The sequence below is a fragment of the Passer montanus genome, unplaced genomic scaffold (genome assembly GCF_014805655.1).
Source record: "Passer montanus isolate IOZ18808 unplaced genomic scaffold, ASM1480565v1 scaffold38, whole genome shotgun sequence".
Lineage (NCBI taxonomy): Eukaryota > Metazoa > Chordata > Aves > Passeriformes > Passeridae > Passer > Passer montanus.
In genome coordinates, this window is record NW_024368596.1 from 4085355 (window position 1) to 4106693 (window position 21339).

Sequence of the window (21339 nt, forward strand, 5' to 3'; positions counted from 1 at the left end):
CCTACAGCCCCACAATTTAGAAGCACACACATGTGCTTAACTCTGCTCCATGAGCATGGATATCCCTGTGTGGGACTGGAGCTTGCACATAGCAGCTTCTCTGCTTTTACGTGCAAGTTACAATCATACTTCTGATTCAGAGTTACCATTTCTTTCTCTGTTTGCCCATCCCTGTTTCATACAGTGGTTCTCCCTAAATTATCAGTCTGCAGCCATAGGCATCACATTGGGAACGAAGAGCTTTAAGCAATGTTTTTTTCCTTAGGAACATGGATTACTGCCTGTGCACAGCAAGACAGAGTGGCAGAGTGACACAGAAGTAGGCATGGAACAGTGTTTCCAAAATGCTTAGCTCCAGAACGTTCTCTTTTCATTATTTAACATTAGAAGTTATATAGTTGCATTTGACTGGCACACAGCCTTGGCTGCTCATAAAGTCACAGTACAAAAGCCTTAGCAAGTCAGCTATTCTTTCCTCATGCTAGTATAAGGTTTCACCATACACTGCACCTTCAGTGTTTTGTCCAGCTAAGGTACAATGGAAGAAACTAAAGTTCTGCTCAATCTTCAGCCTTCTGAAAATATCTACTAAGCCTGAGAGGTGTACGACCTCCCAGCAGTGCTTCCCAAACACCCCGGTCCCAAACTAGGGGAAATAGGTTGTAATTTGTTTCTCCACATGATGTCTTTTCATACCTCACCCTTTTTCTCAGATCATTTGTCAAGAGTTCACTGATCTCTTCTTATTAGTTACAGGGGCTACAAGAAGACAGAAAAAGAATGTTTGACCAAGCATATAATGAGTCATGGGTTTAATTTAGTTCCACCAGAATCTCAATGTGACCTTGAAACCTTCTAACACAATAAATCAGACCAGAGGGTATCAGCAGAAGGCGTCTGGCACATCCCAGTGGATGCTAGCTCCGTCGGGTCTGTTTTGGGGGCACCCCGACTAGGAGAACCCCATTAAAGAGCCGTCTCGGTGTGGAGTCCGCTCTCCAAGAAAGTCACCCGTGGGGCTCTGTTCCTGCGGAGGAAAAGCGGCCACGCTCACCCAACCCGCAGCCCGTTTGAAGGCACCGGAGCATGGCCGCAGTGCCCGGGCGCGGGTGCCGCGGGCCGCGGAGCGCTCCGCAGGCGGGCGGGCGGCCCGAAGCGGAGGCGGACCTGCTCACCCCGCCTCCCGCCGCCGCTCGCTGCCGCCGGGGCTGCGGGGCAGGACCCGCCGCCGAGCATCCTCCGGCCGCGGGGCCTCGCTGCTGCTCGCCGGGGCGGCAGGCGGTGGCAGGTGCCCCAGCCCGGGACCCTCCGGAGCGCCCACCCCGCAGCGGCCCGCAGCTCGGGCGTAGCGGATCCCTCCCTCTCCGCTCCCGTCCATCACTCGGGGGTCGAGGGCTGGCGGCGGCAGGACCCCGTCCGTCCCCTGCTTGCCCCCCCACTACCCAATCGAAGGGGACACCTAAAAGCCGCGGGAGAAGATTATGGCAACGTGAGTGAGCAGCGGAGCCGCCTGGCCGGACGCCCCGTACCGCGGAGCGGAGCGCGGAGCCGCGCGTTGCCTCAGCCCGAGCGGAGCGGAGCGGCCTCCAGCCCTGCCCCAGGTTTGTGAGCTTTGCTGTCCCAGGCGAGGCCCCGGGCCGGCGCGGTCCCGCTGCCGGAGCCGTCCCGAGGCCGCGGCACGGACAGCCCAGCGCGGGGACTCGACGCCTCCCGGCGCTCCGTCCGTCCCGTTTCGCCGGTCCTCGTCCCGCCGCCCCTCGGGGCAGCGCCGGCACCTGGCCCGGCCCCGGGCAGGGCGCAGCCGGGAGCCGAGCTGCCCTCCCGGCCCCGGGCCGGCCACCGAGGGGCGGCTGTTCTGTCAGAGCAGCGAGAGCCGGAGCCCGCCTGCGGGCACCTCCCGACGGCAGCGGGGTGGAGGCGCGGGAGGAGCGCACGGAGCGGGCTCCAGGGCAGCGCGGCCGTCGGGGCTGAGCTGTCCCCGCGCTGCATCACCGCAGCCCCGCAGCCTCTGCCAGCTGCCCTCGGCACTGCCATTTTTTTGGATTTTGCGGGTTTTTTTCTCTAATTGTAAAACGTGGCGAGGCCGGACACTGCCTCTTGTAGTTACCAAGCCGGGCTCTTTGGAGGGCGAGGCGTTAAACAGAGCCCCTTCTGCTTTATTTCACTAAGTAATTCGTGTAAGATGTGGATGACTTTAATTGTTTCTACAATGCAGAAAACACACCAATAATTAACAGGTTAATACTAACTGAGATTATTTCAATCCAGGAATATTTTTAGGACATTCCCCTTTGGGGAAATAAAGGGAGTGTCCTAATAGTGAAAAGTATGTGTTTATATTTGGAGTAACAACAATACAGAAATTAAAGAGAATTAAGAAAGACATCAAAAGTCTCCATCCCATTTCTGTTATTAACTCCTCCATCTCACATTAGTGTGCAGCATTTCTGAAAACAAGCAGTCCAACTTTTGTCATGTTTTTCCTTTTGAAGACCTGACATTTAAAATGGGTCAATTTCTGAGCCTTTCTACTCCAACTAACCTACCTAGCTAACACATAAGGTGCTGCACAAAGGATAATTGTGCACCATTTATAATTATTGTTTGCTTAAGCAATCCCTAAGAAGGCTGAAATATTTAAACATTCACATTTCTGCTAGTTCCAGTGATGTGCTACTGTTGTTCTGAATGCATGCATGATGTCCTGGGACTAAATTATGAGGTTTTAATGCTAAACAGGTTTTTAAAAGGATGTTTGGCTTCAAAAATGTCCTATGTGATTTGAATATGTGGAAAGGGAAAAATTACTTAAACTCTTCGTCTGAAATTGAAACATTATTCTCAACTTGCAGAATAAATGGAAAGTTATGTTTTGTTGCTGAATAGGGACTGTGCTTTTAAAGAAGGGGTTTCTTTAAACATTTCAGAGGCAATTTGCATTGTTTTGAATGAGCTTACTGAGTACAGAGTAGTGGCACAGGTTTAGTTAGTTAAGGAAGATGTCCACTGTGGTTGTGGTTTGGGAATACAGAGGATTCTTGAACAGTGCAGGTAATGAAGCCGCTGATAAAATCAGATCACACTCCCTTTGTTACAGTATGCTGGGTATCAACAGTCTTAATAGGAAGATCTTCATTTTAAGGGCTTCTTAACTTACTGTTTATGCCACTTTAGTTATGCCTATATAAATTATTATTTTTGCCTTGATTATCTGTAAGTTTGGACATATTTATGTACAGTTCTGTTATTTATATGAAATCTGAAGAGGCCAGATTAGTTTACAAAACAGTCTGATGATTTTTCCAATAGTGACTCCTTTTGGGTTTTTTAAGCTTCTGTAAAACTAATAGTGAATCCATATCAAGGCTTTTAAAATCACACCCAAATTTTTCCAACATTGTAAGTTATGGACAAGTGCACTCTGGGCAGATAACACTTTTGTAATGAATACTTACAAACATTGGAGCAGCAAAATAATAGAATTTTAAGTTGGCTGTACTAAAAAAAATCTACTTTGGTTAATTAGTTAATTATTTCTGTAAAATAATTCACGTGTTAACCCAGAAAAAGATAAACAGAATCGCACATGCAGCAAGGACAATACCAGCTCTGCACCACACAGAGAGGAATAAATGAAGCTATGCCCCACATGCAGGATTTTGATATTAAAGATCTACAGGAATGAAGATGACAAGTCATTCCCCCACTCTGCTCTCAGCTATCAAGGCAGCAGAAGGGTTAACTCTAGAAAAATTAATTATACACAGTACCAGAACAATAGTGTGGGGAGAGGGGCGAAGGGGCGAGCTGAGCAGTGCTGGAAGGCTGCTGATGTGGTCAGGAAAACTCCACTGCCTGCAGCAGGGCCAGTGGCTCACCCTGGGCAGGATTTCCACAGTGCAGGACCTGTACTCCAGGGACACCCAAGATTAATTTTAGGATGAAGCGAACATGTTGCAACTGACACCAAAGATACAGCTAAAAGTGATGCTCTACAAGAACATAGCCCAAACCAGTTTCTTGGGAAAGAGAACCTTTAAGAATTTAGATTGCTTACTTTCCAGATTGCTTTGAAATAAAATAAGGACATTTTTAGAAGGAATATCCAGTTTTCAGCTTTCATTAATTGAAATGTGGCCCCTTTTCCAAAAATTAAATTATCTGAAGAAAAAACTGTTTCAATGAAAGGAAGATGCATGATACAGATTTATATTTTTTTTTCAGGCAGTTTAAGAATTCTGTGTGCTGGATGAAATAATTTAGTATCTTACAAGATTTTACTTTAATTAATTTAATTTTTTTTCCCCAACAGCTCAACATTCTCTTCTTGGAGGCTCTTTCTTTTCCTGTTGACGATAAAGATGGAAAGAAAGTGGATATTGGAGGATGTTCATTTTATCTTTTTTGGTGTGCTCTGTCTCCTTTTCATAGATGGAGGTAAACTAGAACAAGTAAAACGTAAGTAGACTTCAAACAAAGCTGTCACATTCACCTAAACTGGACATTTTCCTTCTATTTTCAGATGTGGTTTAGAAAAGAATGTCCTAAACCTTCTAATATTCTTCCTCCTTCTAATCCTGTATTTGATAGAATCAGGCCACAGTCACACTTGGCATTTTCCTAAAGCTGTACAGGTTATAGTGCATCATAAAGAACATAACACATCAGTTGGAGAATCTGTTTTATTTCAAATATCCTGAGTCAAGAGTGTGCTTAATTCTATTTAGTAACCTCTGTAAACATCTGACAGATTGTCTGGATCTGTCCCATGTATAAGACTATTGTGCTGAAGTTTTCAGCTAGTGTAAAGCTTGTCCAAGACTGTTCTTTTGTGTTGTAAAAACAACCTCATATGAACTGGATTAGATTCTCAACATCCTTTGAGAAAATTAAGTGTCTCTATCTCAAAAAAACTGTCAAAAACTTGATGAGAAAAATTGAAAAGAATACAGACAAAAAAAGGGAGCATTTCTGTAAAGCCTGTAATCTGTGGGAAATGTTAACATATTTCAGAAATCATGGCAAGGAGGAATAGCTGCCCCAATAAGTCTAGGAGTTATTGACTGCTTCAGCCTTGTTACCAGGTCTCTGGAATGCTCTCCCTACCTGCAAAGGTTGGGTTTTGGCCTCCTTCTTACAAAAGACATTGTTTGCCCTTAAACATTTTTAGCCTCAGTATCAGCAGGTTCTGCCTCCAAGGAAGATGGGGGGAAAACAACAGAGAGTGAGTTCCAGAAAGGCCCTCTGCCCCCCTGAACTCACTCACAGGAAAACCACGTGCAGGAACCTTGTTCAAAGAAAGAACAGTGAGAAATTGCCAAACTCCAGCTGTCTGCTTTTTCACATCCTGTGTTTCATTTGTCATGCTCCTGTGTGAAGGCAAAGCAGATCACAGCTTCTAGCAGCCCCTAGCTCTGGCTACTTTCCTCTAGCCCAGTGAATGTGAAGACTGTCCCTGGCTTGGATTAGCACATGGAAGATGGGTATTTTTTTAAGATATTCTGAAGTATCATCTAGACTGTAGCCAACTTGGATATTATTAAGATAACAGAAAGGAATTCCCACATGGAAACACATGCGAAACATCCTTTTATTGTAGAGATGTGAGGTTTCAATGTGAAACCATAGTGTGACAGGAAGGGACAGGACAATAATGTCTGACCTGTATGTGGATTTCTGCAAGTCTGTAACTGCATAAAGATCAGAAGTGCTTAGTGAAAAAAAGATCTTAAAATATTTTGAAAGCTGATGCATAAATTATTTCAACATGTCTCTGTAGTACAACCTGGGATTTTTCTGAGTTGGACCAATTGCTTTGGCTTTTCAGTGAAGAGATTTTGTTTCCTATAAACCTGTCTGAGTGATCAGGCACTTAAATTTTCTTACCTAAACAGGTAAAAGGATAAAGGATACTCACCTGTATGAAAGCTGTTTAATCATCGTTTCAGGAGTTGCAATTTTGGAAAAATGGGAGGCTATGTAATTTATTTTGGTTTGGAAGTTAAGAAAAAACAGCATGTGGAATTAAGGGTCTTTCTGTTGTGTAATTCTCCAGGAAAAGAAAAAGTAGTTTACAGAAAACTCTGCACATCTAAATATTCTTCATAAACATGGAATGGAAAACTTCATTCATAGCTTTTTCAATTCTTTACTGTTTTGCAGATTCAGATACATACTGTGTGTTTCAAGATAAGAAATACCATGTAGGAGAAAGATGGCATCCTTATCTAGAACCGTATGGCCTTGTTTACTGCGTTAATTGTCTTTGTTCAGAGGTAGGACTGCTGAGTTATTGATCCTACACCTCCTGCTTGCTTCACTGACTACAGTCCTTTCACATATAGCTACAATTTGACAAAGCCCAAACCTGTTTTCACTAGTGGGTCCTGGTCATGCTGCAGGAAATAGAGGCAGGTGATCCTAGTGAAAGGGAAATATTAACAGAGAAGGCCAATACTGGAAAAAAAATACTTGCATAGTGTAGACAAATCAACTCCTTAATTAGCCAGAAGCTTTGTGGATGCTGGGCATTACATCTCCACTGATCAGGCCCCACTACCTAAGTCTAATCCTTGCAGTTCCACCAATATGGATGATTATGCTGAACCTGAATTTGGCACTTTGATCTGTGTACACTGCCAACATCTTCCAGTCAAAGCATCTGCTGCCCTAAAGTGCTGAAGGAACAGGCTTAGATATCACTGTTACTAAAAGTCAGTCAAAGAAGAATGAGATGATGAAACACGAGAAAAGGTTGTGGGGAGCAGAGAGAATTGGATAGAACATGAAAGGGCTCCCATCAGTTGATGGCTGATGCAAAAACACAGCAGTCAGAGATCCCCATAGTATGTCATATACAGCTGGGAGGAGGCACAAAAATGAGGGCAGTTTATGTCCGTTAGAGTACTTTAAAATAAACAGTAAGGGATCTTAATCACTAACACATGAGACACTCCAGATGCTGAGTTCTGTCTGCTATATTTAATGCAGAATAAAGTATTCCTCGCTATTTTCCCTCTCTGCAAGTGTAAAACATTGGGCCCCTGTGCAGCACTTGCTCTGAGGGAATCTGCTACTACAATTCAGTGCAGAGATGCACAAACAGTAGTCCCACAAGTTTAGCTGCAGAATGCAGCTGTGAGAGAAAAAACAATGTAGTAGGAAGGAAAGGAAAAGTCTTTGTTTAGAGCAAAGAGGAGTTTCCACTCAACTTTTGCTGATGTATATGCCAAGTTGAAAACTCCCTCAGAGTTTGTGTGGAGTAAAACACTCATTAAATCATTGGAAGAATGTGTCTTGGGTGGGGAAAAAATTAACTGGAAATCCTAGAGATCTGGATACAAATAAATGCTTGATGATTTTTAGAGAGCTGTTGGACAGTTTGGAGGGATGGGAAAATGCCTGCTCACCTCCTCTAGACAACAACATTGCTGGGACCAGACACAGCCACACACTATGAGCCTCCAAAAACAGAGTCAGTTGTATTTTTTAACTTGGATGTAGAAGACAAAGTGATAGTTCAGGGCAGCAGGTTTAGTAAAGAAGAGAACTGCTTATGGTACCTTCCAGTAATGCAGCTCAGAAGTGGATTGGACTTTACTCCTTTGTTTTCTATGTTTTACCTTTGGTGTACCATGAGGGTAAAAATGTAACCTGGGATAATTTCAACAGTGAGGATGCTGAGGGATCTCTTGGATGTGACTCTCCTTTTCTAGAAGGAAGATGATTGCAAATAACAACTGTAGCAGCCAGCCACTCATTTGAGATTTGTCCTGGCCAAAATCATGCCCTCAGAGCACTGATCTACCATAAAAGCTCTTGAAGCTTCATCAGTTTCATGAAGTTTCCTTCAGGAAACCCTCAACAATTTATAATCCTAACAAAATAAAGGCATTAGAAAACATATCATGACATAGCACAAGCACAGACCCTAAACCTGACATATGACAGTGTAAAAGATGAAAGTAAAGTGTGCCACAGGTAGCAAGTCAGAGAGATCCAAGCATAAACCCCATATGATTCCCTGGCAGGTAGGCAGAGGATCTATAGAGAGTTGATGCAGCAACTGATTCCCTCACACTGCAGAGAAAAGCAAAAAATTCCCCAGGGTCTTTATGTCCAGTGTATCAAAATGTCTTTGCTGGCCACAGACATTGTGATCCACGTGATGTCTGCACAAAACAAGTCACATCAGCCAGGCACCAGACAGAGATCTCTGCTCTGTCTCTAAACAGTCTGTCTGTCCATCCCCCCAGCACACAAGCTTCTGATGTTTAAGAAAAAGGCAAGGCAAATTAACTAAACAGAGGCCAAGTTATACAGCCTGGCACTAAAAAAAAAAAAACAAACAAGCTTTCCTGTTTTTGTGTGTGTACAGTATTGTATTTTTACAAGATATAATTTATATACTTAAGCCAGAATAAAACTAAACATAATTCAGTGTTCTCACCCTGTTCCCCCTTCCTTTTACAACCCCTCCTCCCTCCCAGTTCATAGTGGAGCCTGTTGACTGTTACTGTCAAGTAAAATAGAGCACTCACAATTTGTCAGATCATTATTTTACTCCCTAAAACACAGCTTTTTAAAGCAGTTTTTTGCTTTTGCTTGTGTTCACAGTCATATCTGCAGACCTCAGGCTAAATGACTGCTCCCCACCCTCAGCACTGATAGCCCAGCTTTGGGAGAGAGATGCATCAACACTCTCTGGTACCTGATGCAGAAATGTGACCTTGGCCCTGGCTCAGACAGGCTGACCAGCACTTGTGTCCTGCTCTGTCCTGGGGCTGTGCTCCCAGCTCTCACTGTGAATGCAGGTGTAAGATCAGTCTCACTATGCACAAGGTCAGGTAAAATAGCTCTGTCCTGCAGCAGGCAGTGGAGTCTGGCTGGCAGCATGGAGCAGCAAAGTTTGCCTGTAGAATTTTATCACAGCTGACCATGCACAGAAAGTAAACATTCACCTCAGGAGATTCCACAGGACTTAAAATGAAAAAGAGTGAGGTCACAGAACAGGACAAGTCAGCAACATGGAGACAGGTCAGCAGGCAGTGCCAGCCTTTCTTCTACAGCAGTGCAGCTGTGCAGACCAGGGATAGTCCCTGTTCTGTGAAGATCCCACACTCTAAAATTTGCTCCTCTTCTACAAAATCAGTATATTTCATTTCAGTTCTTATTGGAAACAGATGGTGATAATCATGTTTAGTGTCTCTTTCCAAAGCAGATGCACAACTGTAGTTTGTGGCTAGCAGTGATCTAGCAGTAGGATTCCAGCCTGTGGTCTGCAGATATTTGTCAATGAATTATTTTGAAAGGGATGAATAGAAAAGCCTATATATCTGCTGTCTAGGGAAGTCTGCACATCCACTGAAAACATTTCAGTGCTCCAGAAGGCATATGAAAATAAAGTGGGTTTAGTCTTGACATCACCTAAAACTACAGTCATAACTTAGTATCAATGTTCACGCTGAAAGATCTTTCTGTTATAAATATGAGCAACTCAGAGGTAAATTAAGAGGATGAATTATAGATGGGAAATGGGAATATGAAATGGATAGTCTTTTCTGGTTACAGACACTGGAGAATGAAAATTCCCTGTGTTTTAATTATAAATCAAACTTAGATGTGGTCAAATAGAATATTATGTTAATGACATGAATAATGAACCCTATTCCCAAGACTTAACTCATGTTTCTTAGAAAAATGGCTACTTACCATCTGGGTTTTTTAGTCTACTGGGAAAGCAATAAAAGGAAAACAAAAGACTCTCCACAGTTTTCAGGAACAATTACAGATGCTATTGTCTCTTGTGGTCTTGAACTAACCCTCAGTAGGGGATATCTCAGAGATCGACCATTTATCCATGTCTTAGTTTTGGAAAGGCAATTCCTAAGCATAATCTGCTCAAAAGAAAAAGACAAATGGAAAGAAAAAGAGAAATGGAAATTGTTGCTATCCATTTTTAGACACTTCCTCTGATTTTAAGGTTTTTAAAGATTTCTGACCTCCACCATAAATTCAAAGGCAGTGGAAGTATCTGGGCATATCTTGGTGTGAGTGAAACCAGAATGTTGTAAAAAGGCTTTTTAAAAAAAATGTTTGGATGTAGAATAGAGAACAGAGAAATTTGTAAGACAGTGCATTTCTTTAAAATACTATGTACTATGTTCCATCTGCAGAATGGAAATGTTTTGTGCAGCAGAATAAGATGCCCAAGTCTACACTGTGCTTCCCCTGTGCATGTACCACAGCTGTGCTGCCCACGATGCCCAGGTAATTCCTATTAGTGACAAACAGTTCTTTCTGAAATAGTTATTTAATATGCTGAGTAACAACAAAATTAAATATTTGTGCTGGAAAACTTCTGTGAAGTAAACATTCTCCTGTATCCATTTAGGTAATGAGGGGCTTGTCCTACAGTAAGTTACAGTATTTCCAGTGGTGTTTTCTGTTTAGGAAATCAGAAGAATAGATTTGTGAAGAGATCAGGTAACCTACCAAGTCCAATCCCCTACAATCCAGGCAAAAAGCAGCAGTCCTTTCATTGACTGTCCATTCCAGACTCCTTACCTCTAAACTCAATCACAATAAAACACCATCCCACAAACTTCCTAGGTTCCTGGTTTTGGTGCTTTTCATAAGAGCAGACCAAAATATATGGTTATTTGCAATGTCTGTCTGTTAACAAGCAATTCAAAATTGCTCTGGCAAGTGTGCATTTGTATAGTGTCACTGTACAACCAGTCTGGTAACGTTTACCTTTTACATCTCAGGTCCAGGCATAGCTTCATAATTAGCAGAGACTGTTGTAAATCATAGAAGCAGTGCTGTAGCAGTTTATGACTATATAAATCCAATTGGATACTGTATAGTAAATTCTCCAGACTGTACATTTATTATATGCTCATTATTAAGAGCCACTGTATGAAAGAGACTAAGCAGGATCTTTCACGAGCCTGCTCCAGCATTCCCGACATGGCCTAACGGCTGGGAGATTTGACTGGGCTTTTCCCTAAATGCCTGTCTTAGTGGCACCCCACATTTCCATTTATAAAAGAGTATTCATGCAGCATCATAGAAAGGGGTTTTATTTGGCTTTCTCCGGAGTTTAATTGTTGTTCCCTGAGCTGTTCCCTGAGCACAACCTGTCAGCAGGAGGCAGTAAGTGCACAAGGGCAGAGGGACATGAGTGCTCAGGAAGGGTGCTGTTCAGGTGGGATTGATTGTTCACTGCACTTACTGGATAATAAATGGTATCCACATACCATACAATGGTATCCACACATCACATTTGGCTTGGATTCATCTGCCCTGACAATTATTTACTCTCTCTATCAGATATGTGCACCAATATCTGATCTAGGTATCTAGAATCCTTGTTTTAACCAGTGACAAGGAAGAACCATTTTGAGCTTATAACTCATCTGATGCTGTGATGCTGCTGTTGTGTCTTAGGATGAGATTGAGCCCCTTCAACTTTAAATACAACTCTTTGGAGTTGGAACATCCAGTGGAATTTTCTTAAAACATCCATTAGAGTTTTCTCTGTAAAGGTCTACTATGTAAGAAAGAAAATTTCTAAGGCAAAATGCTTTCTTTGGCAAACTAGAACTTAGTAAAATAGTAAGGTGCTGGGAACACAAACCCCTCTTTTGTTTCCAGATCAAAAGAAGGACTGGTGTGCTGGTGTGCCCAAAATCTGGTCTGTTTTCCCAGTTAATCTAAGCTTCAGTTGGGAAGACAATAATCTAGATACCCTTTACAGCTGTTGGAAACATGAGGGTGATTCATCCTGTCACCAGAATGAGAAGACTTTTTTCCCTGGAGATACCTGTCACTCTCCAATGAGTATTGATTATTGAGGGAACACAAGAAAACTGGACGCTTACTTTTTGACAGTTTAAGTTAAATCACAGAAATCTACTCAAAAATTGGCATTTGCAATCACAAACTTTTTCTATTATTTTTAGTATCTCTGTATTGTATTTACTATAGAAACATAAATGCTTCTAGATTGATTGGTTTTGCTTCAAGTGTTCCTTGGCAATGAACTGTTTTGGCTTTTTTTTTGTTCATGAGCTTGTAAATGTCATGATACCTATGAAGATTTTAAAACATTCTACAATGATCTAGTAAGGAAGAATAAGGCCCCATGTAAACTTTCATATCCATTTTACCAAGTTAAGTTCTTCCTATTCATAGTCATCAGCTGAAATTTTGTACTCCCTGTTTAAACTGATAAGTGGAAAATTATCAGAATGAGCCTTTCTTGAATTGTGATCTATTATCTTCTCTTAGCTGTTCATAAAATCTATTTTTAATCAATCTGCTACAAATGATGGGCCAGTACATTGCTAACTGTACACTATCTCATTAAAAATGTGAGTTCCACTAAGGTCTGTTTTCCCCCTGATGTAATCTGTAACAATGTTGGGTGAAAGAGAACCAGGAGTTTCCTGTGATTTCAGGGGTTATTTACATTCTGCTTTCTGTAGTGATTATGTGTATAATGTTTGGTGCTCTATCTCCAGTGGTAATTGTTCATGCCTGATCTGAATAGCTATCTCAAGCATTCTTGCAGATCTTGTGCCAACTTTCCATTCCTATGTGTCAGTGTACAATGTCTTTTGTGCAACATCCCATGATATGCAGGACATTCACTTCTCTGGTTTTCCTGGTTATTTTTTAATAGAATGTGTGAAAAGTCTGGCCATTGGCCATCCATGTGAATTTCTCTCCTAAATGCTTGTTATATTCTGTCACATATGTTTCCCCTCCATTTCTCAAGGTGCATTACAGAAATGAGTAATGCTAGTCAGAGTGACCTGGGGCTCTTCTCTTGCCTCTCTGCAGGCCTTGTAGAGTGTAACTGCACAAATCACTGTCTCTTTATTTAATGAAGCAGAGGTAATGCCAGGAGGCAGCATCTTTCATTGGACATTGAACTTCTTAGCTACCTAAGTGAAGGAGTTGTTGAAAGGATTCCTTTCAGAAAAGTTGGCACTGCTCTCCCCTTGGAATTAATGTCTTCTGCATCCATAGTGACACTGGACTCACTGACACAAAGAGATGCAGTGTTTGTATCCTGTCTCCCTGGCACCAGACATCATGAGTCTTAAGTAGTTTTCAGACATATGTTATGAAGCATCTTCTTCTTCCATCAGTGGTTCACCAGCTTCTACCACAGATTCCCTGCTAACCTTTCCTTTTTAAAATGTATTCTTTCTAGCATTGGCAAAATCCAGACCTTGTTTCCTATACAGATCTAGATATTCTTTCCTTTTGCAGCTCTGAAAAGTATTTTACCATCTGAACTGTGTTCTTCTTATCACCACACATATGTAACCAAAAACCTAGGGTCACAGGAATTGCGACTCTTTTACACAATAGTGAGACTCAAAGGACATCACATGCTTCTGAGCTTGATCTCCTTCCTCCACCTCAGGATGCTCCAGACATCATCAGAAGAGAGGGGATTTGTAGTCAGGGAGAGAATTCACCATCATTCTCAGATCTGGATCAGCTCTTGACCTAGAGTGGACTTCAGAGCTTCTGCCTCCTGTCATGAAAATAAATTTCATGTACAAGTTCTTTGAGCATTTAGCTGTGGCTGTCTTTTATGGCATTTCTATGGATAGTGCCTTTAAAGCTGAAACATTTATTGTAGATTGTATAATTTCTACATTCAACAATTATAAATCAAAGTATTTAGAGTCTAATTAAAGATCAAATATGTAAACCTAAGAAAAGCTTCCATCAGAAGCAAAAGTTCACAATTGCAGGATTCAGAAAAGGTTTCCACATTCCACTTGCTGGTTTGATTGCTCAGCAGATAAGGCTGCATGCTGATGTATGAATCAGCCATCTGGCTCCAGTGTTTTCTAAGTTTGCTGTCCCGACTAAACACACTGCCTTCCAAGAACATTCAGTATTGCTGACATGTTCAAGTTTAAGCTCCTTTGGTACTATGGTTTTTCTTTATCAAATTCAAACCACTTTTCTGAAGTACTTTTGTTCCTTTTTAGATAAAGAAATGCCAGGGGTCACCTATATACATAGCTGGTCTAAAGATGTACCAGATGAGGTATCTCACAACAGTGGGCTGAGAACATCACCTAAAAATGAGTGAGGCTCTGTCTGCATGGTAGACTGCAGCATGGCCCAGTAATACCTGAATCTTTGAACTGTCTATTTTAGATCCTGGACAGTGCAGAACTCACTGCACTGCAAAACTCACTGAAGAAGCAGAAAAAAATGTGCCATGAGCTGAGTGCTACCTTCAGCCCGTAACTGAGCTAGCCCAGGTGACAGCCTGCACTCTGCAGTGTAGACAAAGACTCAGATTGAAAGATGCAGGGCATGTACAGCACCTGCTGACCTGACAGACATTTTGTAAGTAAATACAGAACATGTGTGTAGTGCAACACATCTTGCACTGAATTACAACCAAAATCTTCAACCCTGGCTGTTGGAATGCTCTGGTGGTGTGATTTTTCCATTGCAGAATGCACATGCATTAAACCATTTGGTGAAGAAGCTTTGGGTTCTACCCACCTCACACACCAGAGCTCCCAGGCTCCTCAGTTGTAGTCTTCTTACCCTTCCATTCATGAACATTTTTGGGATGGAGGAAGGAATACTGTGCCCAGCTCTTCCATTCTCTATGCAACTCTTCTTGCTACCACCTAACCCCACCAAGAGTCCTAACAATGGGTAGTTGTCAGATAGTTAAAACTAATTTTTATTTGAAAGTAAATTTGGTTTAGAAATATAATGGTATAGGCATTCCAGGGAGATGTCTAATTTTTTCTTACTGATATGTGCTTAGATAATTTTATTTGGTTTGTGGTTTGCCTTTGTCATTACCTTCACAAGGAATGTTTGCTATCACAGCCAGATTGAGGTTATTGCTTGTTTCCATTCTGCTTTTTTGACCATAAATTTTTTAAAAAATCTATCTGTATATCAGCATCCAAAATGTATGTGAAAAAATACGTATCTTCCCACATGGATGACAGAACTTCAATTCTTTGGACTGACATGATAGGATAGGATAAGCTGCTCAGAATTTTTCCAAGATAACTTTGAAGACCTTCAAAGAGACTTCAGAGAGGATTCAGAATGCACCAAAGCTTCATTTAATTTGTTTCCTCAGTGGCAGAGAGATTGGTGGATTCATATAGTATTTTAACTTGAGAGCAGGAATTAAACTAGAGCAACGTAGAAAGTGTTTTATGAGCCCTTTAGAGTTGCTGGGCAATTGATAGGCAATTTTTTATGCAACTATAAAAGAAAACACAGGAAATTAAGCTGCGGAAAATATATTAGAATGATGTGAAGAGCTTGACTTTAGCCTTAGAGAACTAAAACACAAGCAACAGCCTTTTGAATGTTTAAACTGAAATGACATCTTTGTCTTGAATCTGGATAGAAGTTCATAGTGTCTAGATAAGGTGCTACTAGTTCCTTCAAGCAATGAATTTCATACACTTTCTACAGTCTGACCATATTAAAGAGTAGCTGTGGTGATTAACTCCAAATTACCCTGGAGTTTTTAGAGCTTAACCTGGTCCTTAAAGTTATTTTAATGTAAAGCATTTTGTGGCTTAATATCGTTGACACCTGCATCTCCAAGAGGAACATATGGATTTTATTTAGAGCTGGTGTTTGCAGTTTTTGGATAGTGAACAACTTTTCCATCCACATTTATTATCAGCCTCTGCCACTACTTGAAAGACAACATCATTGCACAGCTTTGGTTGTTTTTTAAAAGAACCTGAACACATCATTTTAATTTGTAATATTACAAATTTACAAAACAGATTTGTAATAATTTGGATTGTGATGTATGACTGAGGGAAAAAGCTAAATGCACATGGACTGAGGCTTGATCTACCTTCTACTGTAGTCAATCAACAGATTTCTATTAACTTTGATCGTTTTTGGACTCAGTCTTCTATGAGAACAGATGCAGTTACTGACTATGATATAGTCCTTCTCTCTAGAAATACTAAGGAATATGGTAGAAATATGAGACAGAAGATGAAAGGGGAAACTGCCTTTTTGCTGTGCCACACAGAGTAGGTGTTTGGGCCAGGCTCCAAATCTATTTAGTTCAATGGACTTCAGATCAGACCTTGAGGTGACACATTCGTGTAGAGTGGAAACAAAAGCAGAGGGAAGAAATTAGGCAAAAGAATTTTTCATAGGAAAGAAATCCATTTGGTCTCATATGCTGTGCTGCAATTCCCCAAGGACCTCCAGCCACAAAGGTTGTTTAAAATAATCCTAGCTGACCCCTAGAAGCTAACCCTGCACTGAAACAGTGTAACAGGTTTTCTCTGCTGACGTTCCTGTATTTTCAAGAGATGATCAATCAGGACTTAGTTCTGGTGATGAAGTAGCTCTGGAATATTTGTGTTTTACCCTACTTGATGTGACAGTGGTAAAAAAATTTTTATCACTGTAAAAAAATCTCCTTTCAGCAGGTAGTGGTTTTGACCTTGAAACAGTCAATTTGCAATAGTAGTTTATTCCCCCACGTGCTGCTGGCTCTCTGGGCTCAGTTTAGATATCCAGCCCTGAAGCTGCACTAGGGGCAAGTCTGGAATATGTAGAACTGAGTTAAAGGTGCTGACAGGTTTCCTGCCTTTCCAAGGCAAAGGTATGCAGGAGGCTTTTACAGATACTGAGGAAAGTTTGGTAGATAGGAAAATTTCTGGAAAAAATGGAGCACATTTTATCCCAAGTCACCATGAAACTTGTGTTCCACAATGTCCCTCACTGCCTGTATGACAGAGATTCCCCATCTACACTCTTTTTATTTAGCACCTCTGCATTTGGCCCCTCTCACCAAGTAGCCCCAGCACAGCACCTCATACCCAAGTGGCCAAAATATGGTCATGGAACATTTCCTGCACTGAAGGTCTTTTTGGGGATGTAAACCACAGTGGCAGAATGAGGAAATCCATGCTTCCCGCTATCTGCTTCTTTGCACTGGCCTTTCTGGTACAAATGGGTCAGCAGACAAACATTAATTGGATCTCTGAGTACAAAGCAAACCTACTGTTCTTACTGTACCTTAGTTTCACTGGAACTGCAGGAAAATAGGCAAGTGCTCTGTGTTATATAAAGTACTATTATTTCTGCATGAAATGCACTGCATAAACACAGAAGAATATAATTTATGTGATATTTTTTCCATATACACATAAGGATCTTTTTAAAAATAATATTTTAAAAATACAGTTTGGTTTGCACACATAACATCAAGGTTAGTTCAATCAACAGAGTTTCCCCAGATTTATTCAACATAACTATGATTAAAATGTCACTGTCACTCTCCTAGCAAGCTGCATAATCTCTGCAGGATGCTTCCCTCACCTCTTTTAAGTCTTAGGCTGCTCTGTTTTGAATTTGTAAGGATCAGATTATAAACACATATTTATACCTCCATTCCAAATATGTCTCATACTGAATAGCTGTTCCTTATATACAATAACCATATTTTGTTGTCTTGTGTTTAGGAGAGGGAACAGCCTAACACAGAGGATTTTTGCCTGGAGGCAGGCTTCTTTATCTTTTACTTGGAATGTCACTAGCACTTAGATTTCTCCAGGACTGGGAAGAGCTTTGGCTGAAGAAGTCACAGGACTCATTACCACTTTTTCAGAGCTCTGATTCCTTAGGTAGAAAAAGGCTAATTCAGACATTGTTAATCTGAGCAGCTCAACAACTGTTCACATCTTTACATGCTTATCTAGCTGTCAAAGTGCTGTTCCAGCAACCAGAAGAGGCACATAGCATTTTAAAAGGTGGAGAGAGGAGTTTAGCCCTGATCCCCTTACAAAGTGAATTTTGAAGTCCTTTGATTTACTCTTTGTTTTCCTCTTGTACATCAGGGTGGCAGAGGATCCAAGCATGTTTCAACTGTCTGCAATCAAAAGTAACAAGACAAGTAAATTCATAGAAACATAGAATGGTTTGGGTTAGAAGGAACCTTAAAGGTCTTCTAGCCCCCTGCCATGGGCAGGGACACCTTCCACTAGACCAGGCTGCACAAAGATCTGTCCAGCCTGACCGTGAACAGTCCCAGGGATGGGGCAGCCACAGCTTCTCTGGGCAACCTGTGCCAGGGCTTTATCACCCCCACAGAAATTAATTTCTTCCTAATATCTAATCTAAACTAACTCTCTTTCAGTTTGAATGCATTTGCCATTCAGATTCTGCACATGAATATGTTATCCCATTACTCTTATTCCAGACTACTTCAGTATTTTGGGGCCTCCTAGAATTAATCTTTTGCAGGGGAGCATGAAGCCTATTTTGTCAGCCTTTAACACTGCTATGAAACCACTAAGAGACTTAGCACACAAAAATAATCCCTATATCTTTATATGTGTACATTACCCTACAGAATAGTTTGTTTCTAGGGAAAAATCCCAGATTCCATGAAAGAGGAGAATTAACTATATATTTTTAAGAGACTTTTGGGTAACTCCTCCCTGAGTCAAGAGTCTTCCAAAAGCAGATGTCAGGTAATGAAAGTACTGCCCACTTGTGTTGGGCACTGTGTGCCTGAGCTGATTCAGGTTTCACAGAATTTTCAATATGCAAAATAGGAAGAAGTACTTTGATAGTCAACTCCTGTTCCCCTCTGGCATTAGAAATGCTTGTGATCTGCACATTTCCAAGAATTGTGTTTTATTTCATGATTGCTCTTTATGTGTGGCCTCTGAATGGGTAACCTACAATTCTTAGTCAAATTTTAAGTTACAAGGAAAGTAATGGAGCTTTGCATGATGCTGTTACTACTTGAGGGGTACAGAAAGCAGCATGTGAGATCACTGGTCAGCTTGTGTCCAAGGACAGTTTCCTGCACCAGGATACAGCCCAGAGAGCTCTGGAGTCCCTCTTGAAACTAAACTGACACTTGCAATTGTGTACATTAAGTAGCAGAACTCACTGGGAATACCAGGAAATGTGCAGAAGGGATGTCAGTGCAAACAGTTGTCCCAGAGTTACAGCAGAATCCAATTGCTTCTCTACTGAATATGGTTCCAAAACAATCCTCAGTCTCTTGGTCTGTACATGCTTATGCTCTGTGTTGATTCAGAAAACATGTTTCATAAAATCCTCTCTGTATTCAAATTCATAATCTATCATCTGTCTGCTTTAAAAAAAACCCAACAGACTATCTGCAAAACAGTTCCCAGTATGGTAAGTTTCTTAAGGCATTAGACCTTGTGATTAATTTCATATTGTTTAGCACTAGATTGTTTTTATAAGGGTGGTTAATAAAATAGACAAACTGTAAAACCCAAGCCAGGCTGGGCACCCAGCCTTTCTGCTGGACACTAAAAGCATATCTTTTTCATTAAATGACACTAGGTGATTCTGAATGTTGCAGTTTAAAAATAGTTTCTAAGTCAGCAAGCCAAGAGTCTGTAGGATTTTTAAAAAATGTTCTTTGCCAGATGTTCTGATACTAAAATAAGCAATAGTGAGAGTGTTAAGTGCTAACACAAACGGACAGAATAATGTAGGAGCAAGCACCTCACAGAGATGCAGTAAAACCCCACAGACCTTGCTGAGGTGCTGTGCAGGGTCCCAGCAGACCCTGCAGAGGGTTGGGAGTGGCAGGAGCTTTGCTTGTGCCTTCATTGGCCAATGAGTGCAGAATCCATTTCAGGAGGACACTCACTTCAAGCTGCCACTGGCTGCAGTCAGTACAGCTAAGCACAGGGAATGTCACAAAGCCAAGATGTCTCCTTGTCCCCAATGGCAAGGAGTGCCCAAAAGCAGCTGATTTTTTTGTCTTTCAGATGTCACATCATAAACACTTCACTGATTACCATGCCATGACTGATTCTAAGGTGTTTTCCGAGTTTGTTAGGTGTGTCCTAAATAGTAATTATACCTGTAATTCTTGTCTTTATCCAGATGGATCCAAGTTCAGCACTTAATTGATTGTAGTAAGGCCTGGATCCTAAAGCCATTCCTCAAAAAAGTAATCTCCCATTTCCCAAAAGGTTAGATTGCTCATAGCTGGTTAATGCTTTTCACTCTGCACATAAATACTTTTGCAGAAGTTACCAATGTTTTAAACATCAGGAACTGCCCATGGAATTTGTCTAAGCTATTCAAGGGATTAGTAGCAAATAACTGATGCTCTTCTGCTTTATATCCAAGTAAGGGTAAAGCATCTCAGGACCAAGTTTTTATAACAATCCAGGAAGGAATAGAATTGTAAACATAAAAAGTTGAAAGATGGTGTTTCCAAAACTGACTGTGATCCATGTGATAGAGCATCTGTTTCTCCCAGAAGACTGGAAAGTTGGGTATGTGTACATTTTTGACTCTTTCCTCAAACCTTAGCCCTTGGACACCTCAAGTATGGGCAGAGCATCAGGAACCCAGACAGGCTTCCATGAAAAAATATGTGGTTGGAGCAGGTTCCATTGAACCAGAAAATTTGCAGAAATTTTCTGTGGTTTATGAAATTCATATCTAACACTGTTTTGTCAGATTATCAGGAAAGCACTGGTGCTGCAGTTCACACTGAGGTAGCATCCCTTCATGCCAAATTTTTGCCATACTGTTTCTTTGCATGCTCTGTCAAATGAAGCACAGTTTATGAAATCTGTGAACTATACCTGTATGCACTTCTAGTTCATAGTTGACTTTCACATCAAGTTGTACTACAGATCTTAGTTGATACAAATCCTGTTTGTATAGATCAACAGTTCCTCACAGTACAAGCATCAATCTCAGAAAAGCAGCATTCAAGCACATATGTTGGCTGAATCCTGAAGGAAACCTTTCTATTGGCTTCATCGAGCCTGGAATTTACCTTGTATGTATGGGACATCAGTGAAAAACAGCCCAGGCAGACAAAAGAAGCTGGACAGAATCCCATGTTTGGAAGAGAGGAATGTTTGAATAAAAGTATTCAGGCATAGCCACTGTAGTCTCCAGTTGCTTTTTAAAAAATAATTGGTTTGAAGTTAATCAATTTTTGATACAGTTGTATTCTGTTGTCTGCTTGTAAAATCTGAAGTATTTCTTCAGCCAGATTTAACCTCTAAAGTTACTTACAGGATAAATTGAAATTGATATCAGGTCATGTGAAGCCCAGCTTGTACATCTTGGCTCCTGCCATCACCTGATGCTAATGATGGTGATAAATCACTGCTATCCATATTGCAGACTCATGGTCTTATCTTGATCACACTAAAATTGTAGGCAAATATATATTTGAGAAGTTGAGACCTCTCAACTTCTGTATAGAAGTCTGAGCCCTTACAGAGTAAATGCCAACCACAGAAACAGAGATATTTCCTT

At 41.2% G+C, this 21339-nt stretch overlaps 1 protein-coding gene across 2 annotated transcripts in view; it reads left to right on the top strand.

Annotated features, from left to right (window-relative positions):
• Positions 1 to 1163: 1163 nt before the first annotated feature.
• Positions 1164 to 21339, top strand: part of CHRDL1 (chordin like 1) — a 38343-nt gene continuing 18167 nt past the window's right edge. For both annotated transcript variants that reach the window (XM_039717345.1, XM_039717346.1), the window contains exons 1-4: positions 1164 to 1601; positions 4313 to 4458; positions 6163 to 6275; positions 10176 to 10269. In XM_039717345.1, coding sequence (XP_039573279.1) covers positions 4362 to 4458; positions 6163 to 6275; positions 10176 to 10269 — 304 coding nt within the window. In that variant the 5' untranslated portion in view covers positions 1164 to 1601; positions 4313 to 4361. The remainder of the gene's footprint in view (positions 1602 to 4312; positions 4459 to 6162; positions 6276 to 10175; positions 10270 to 21339) is intronic.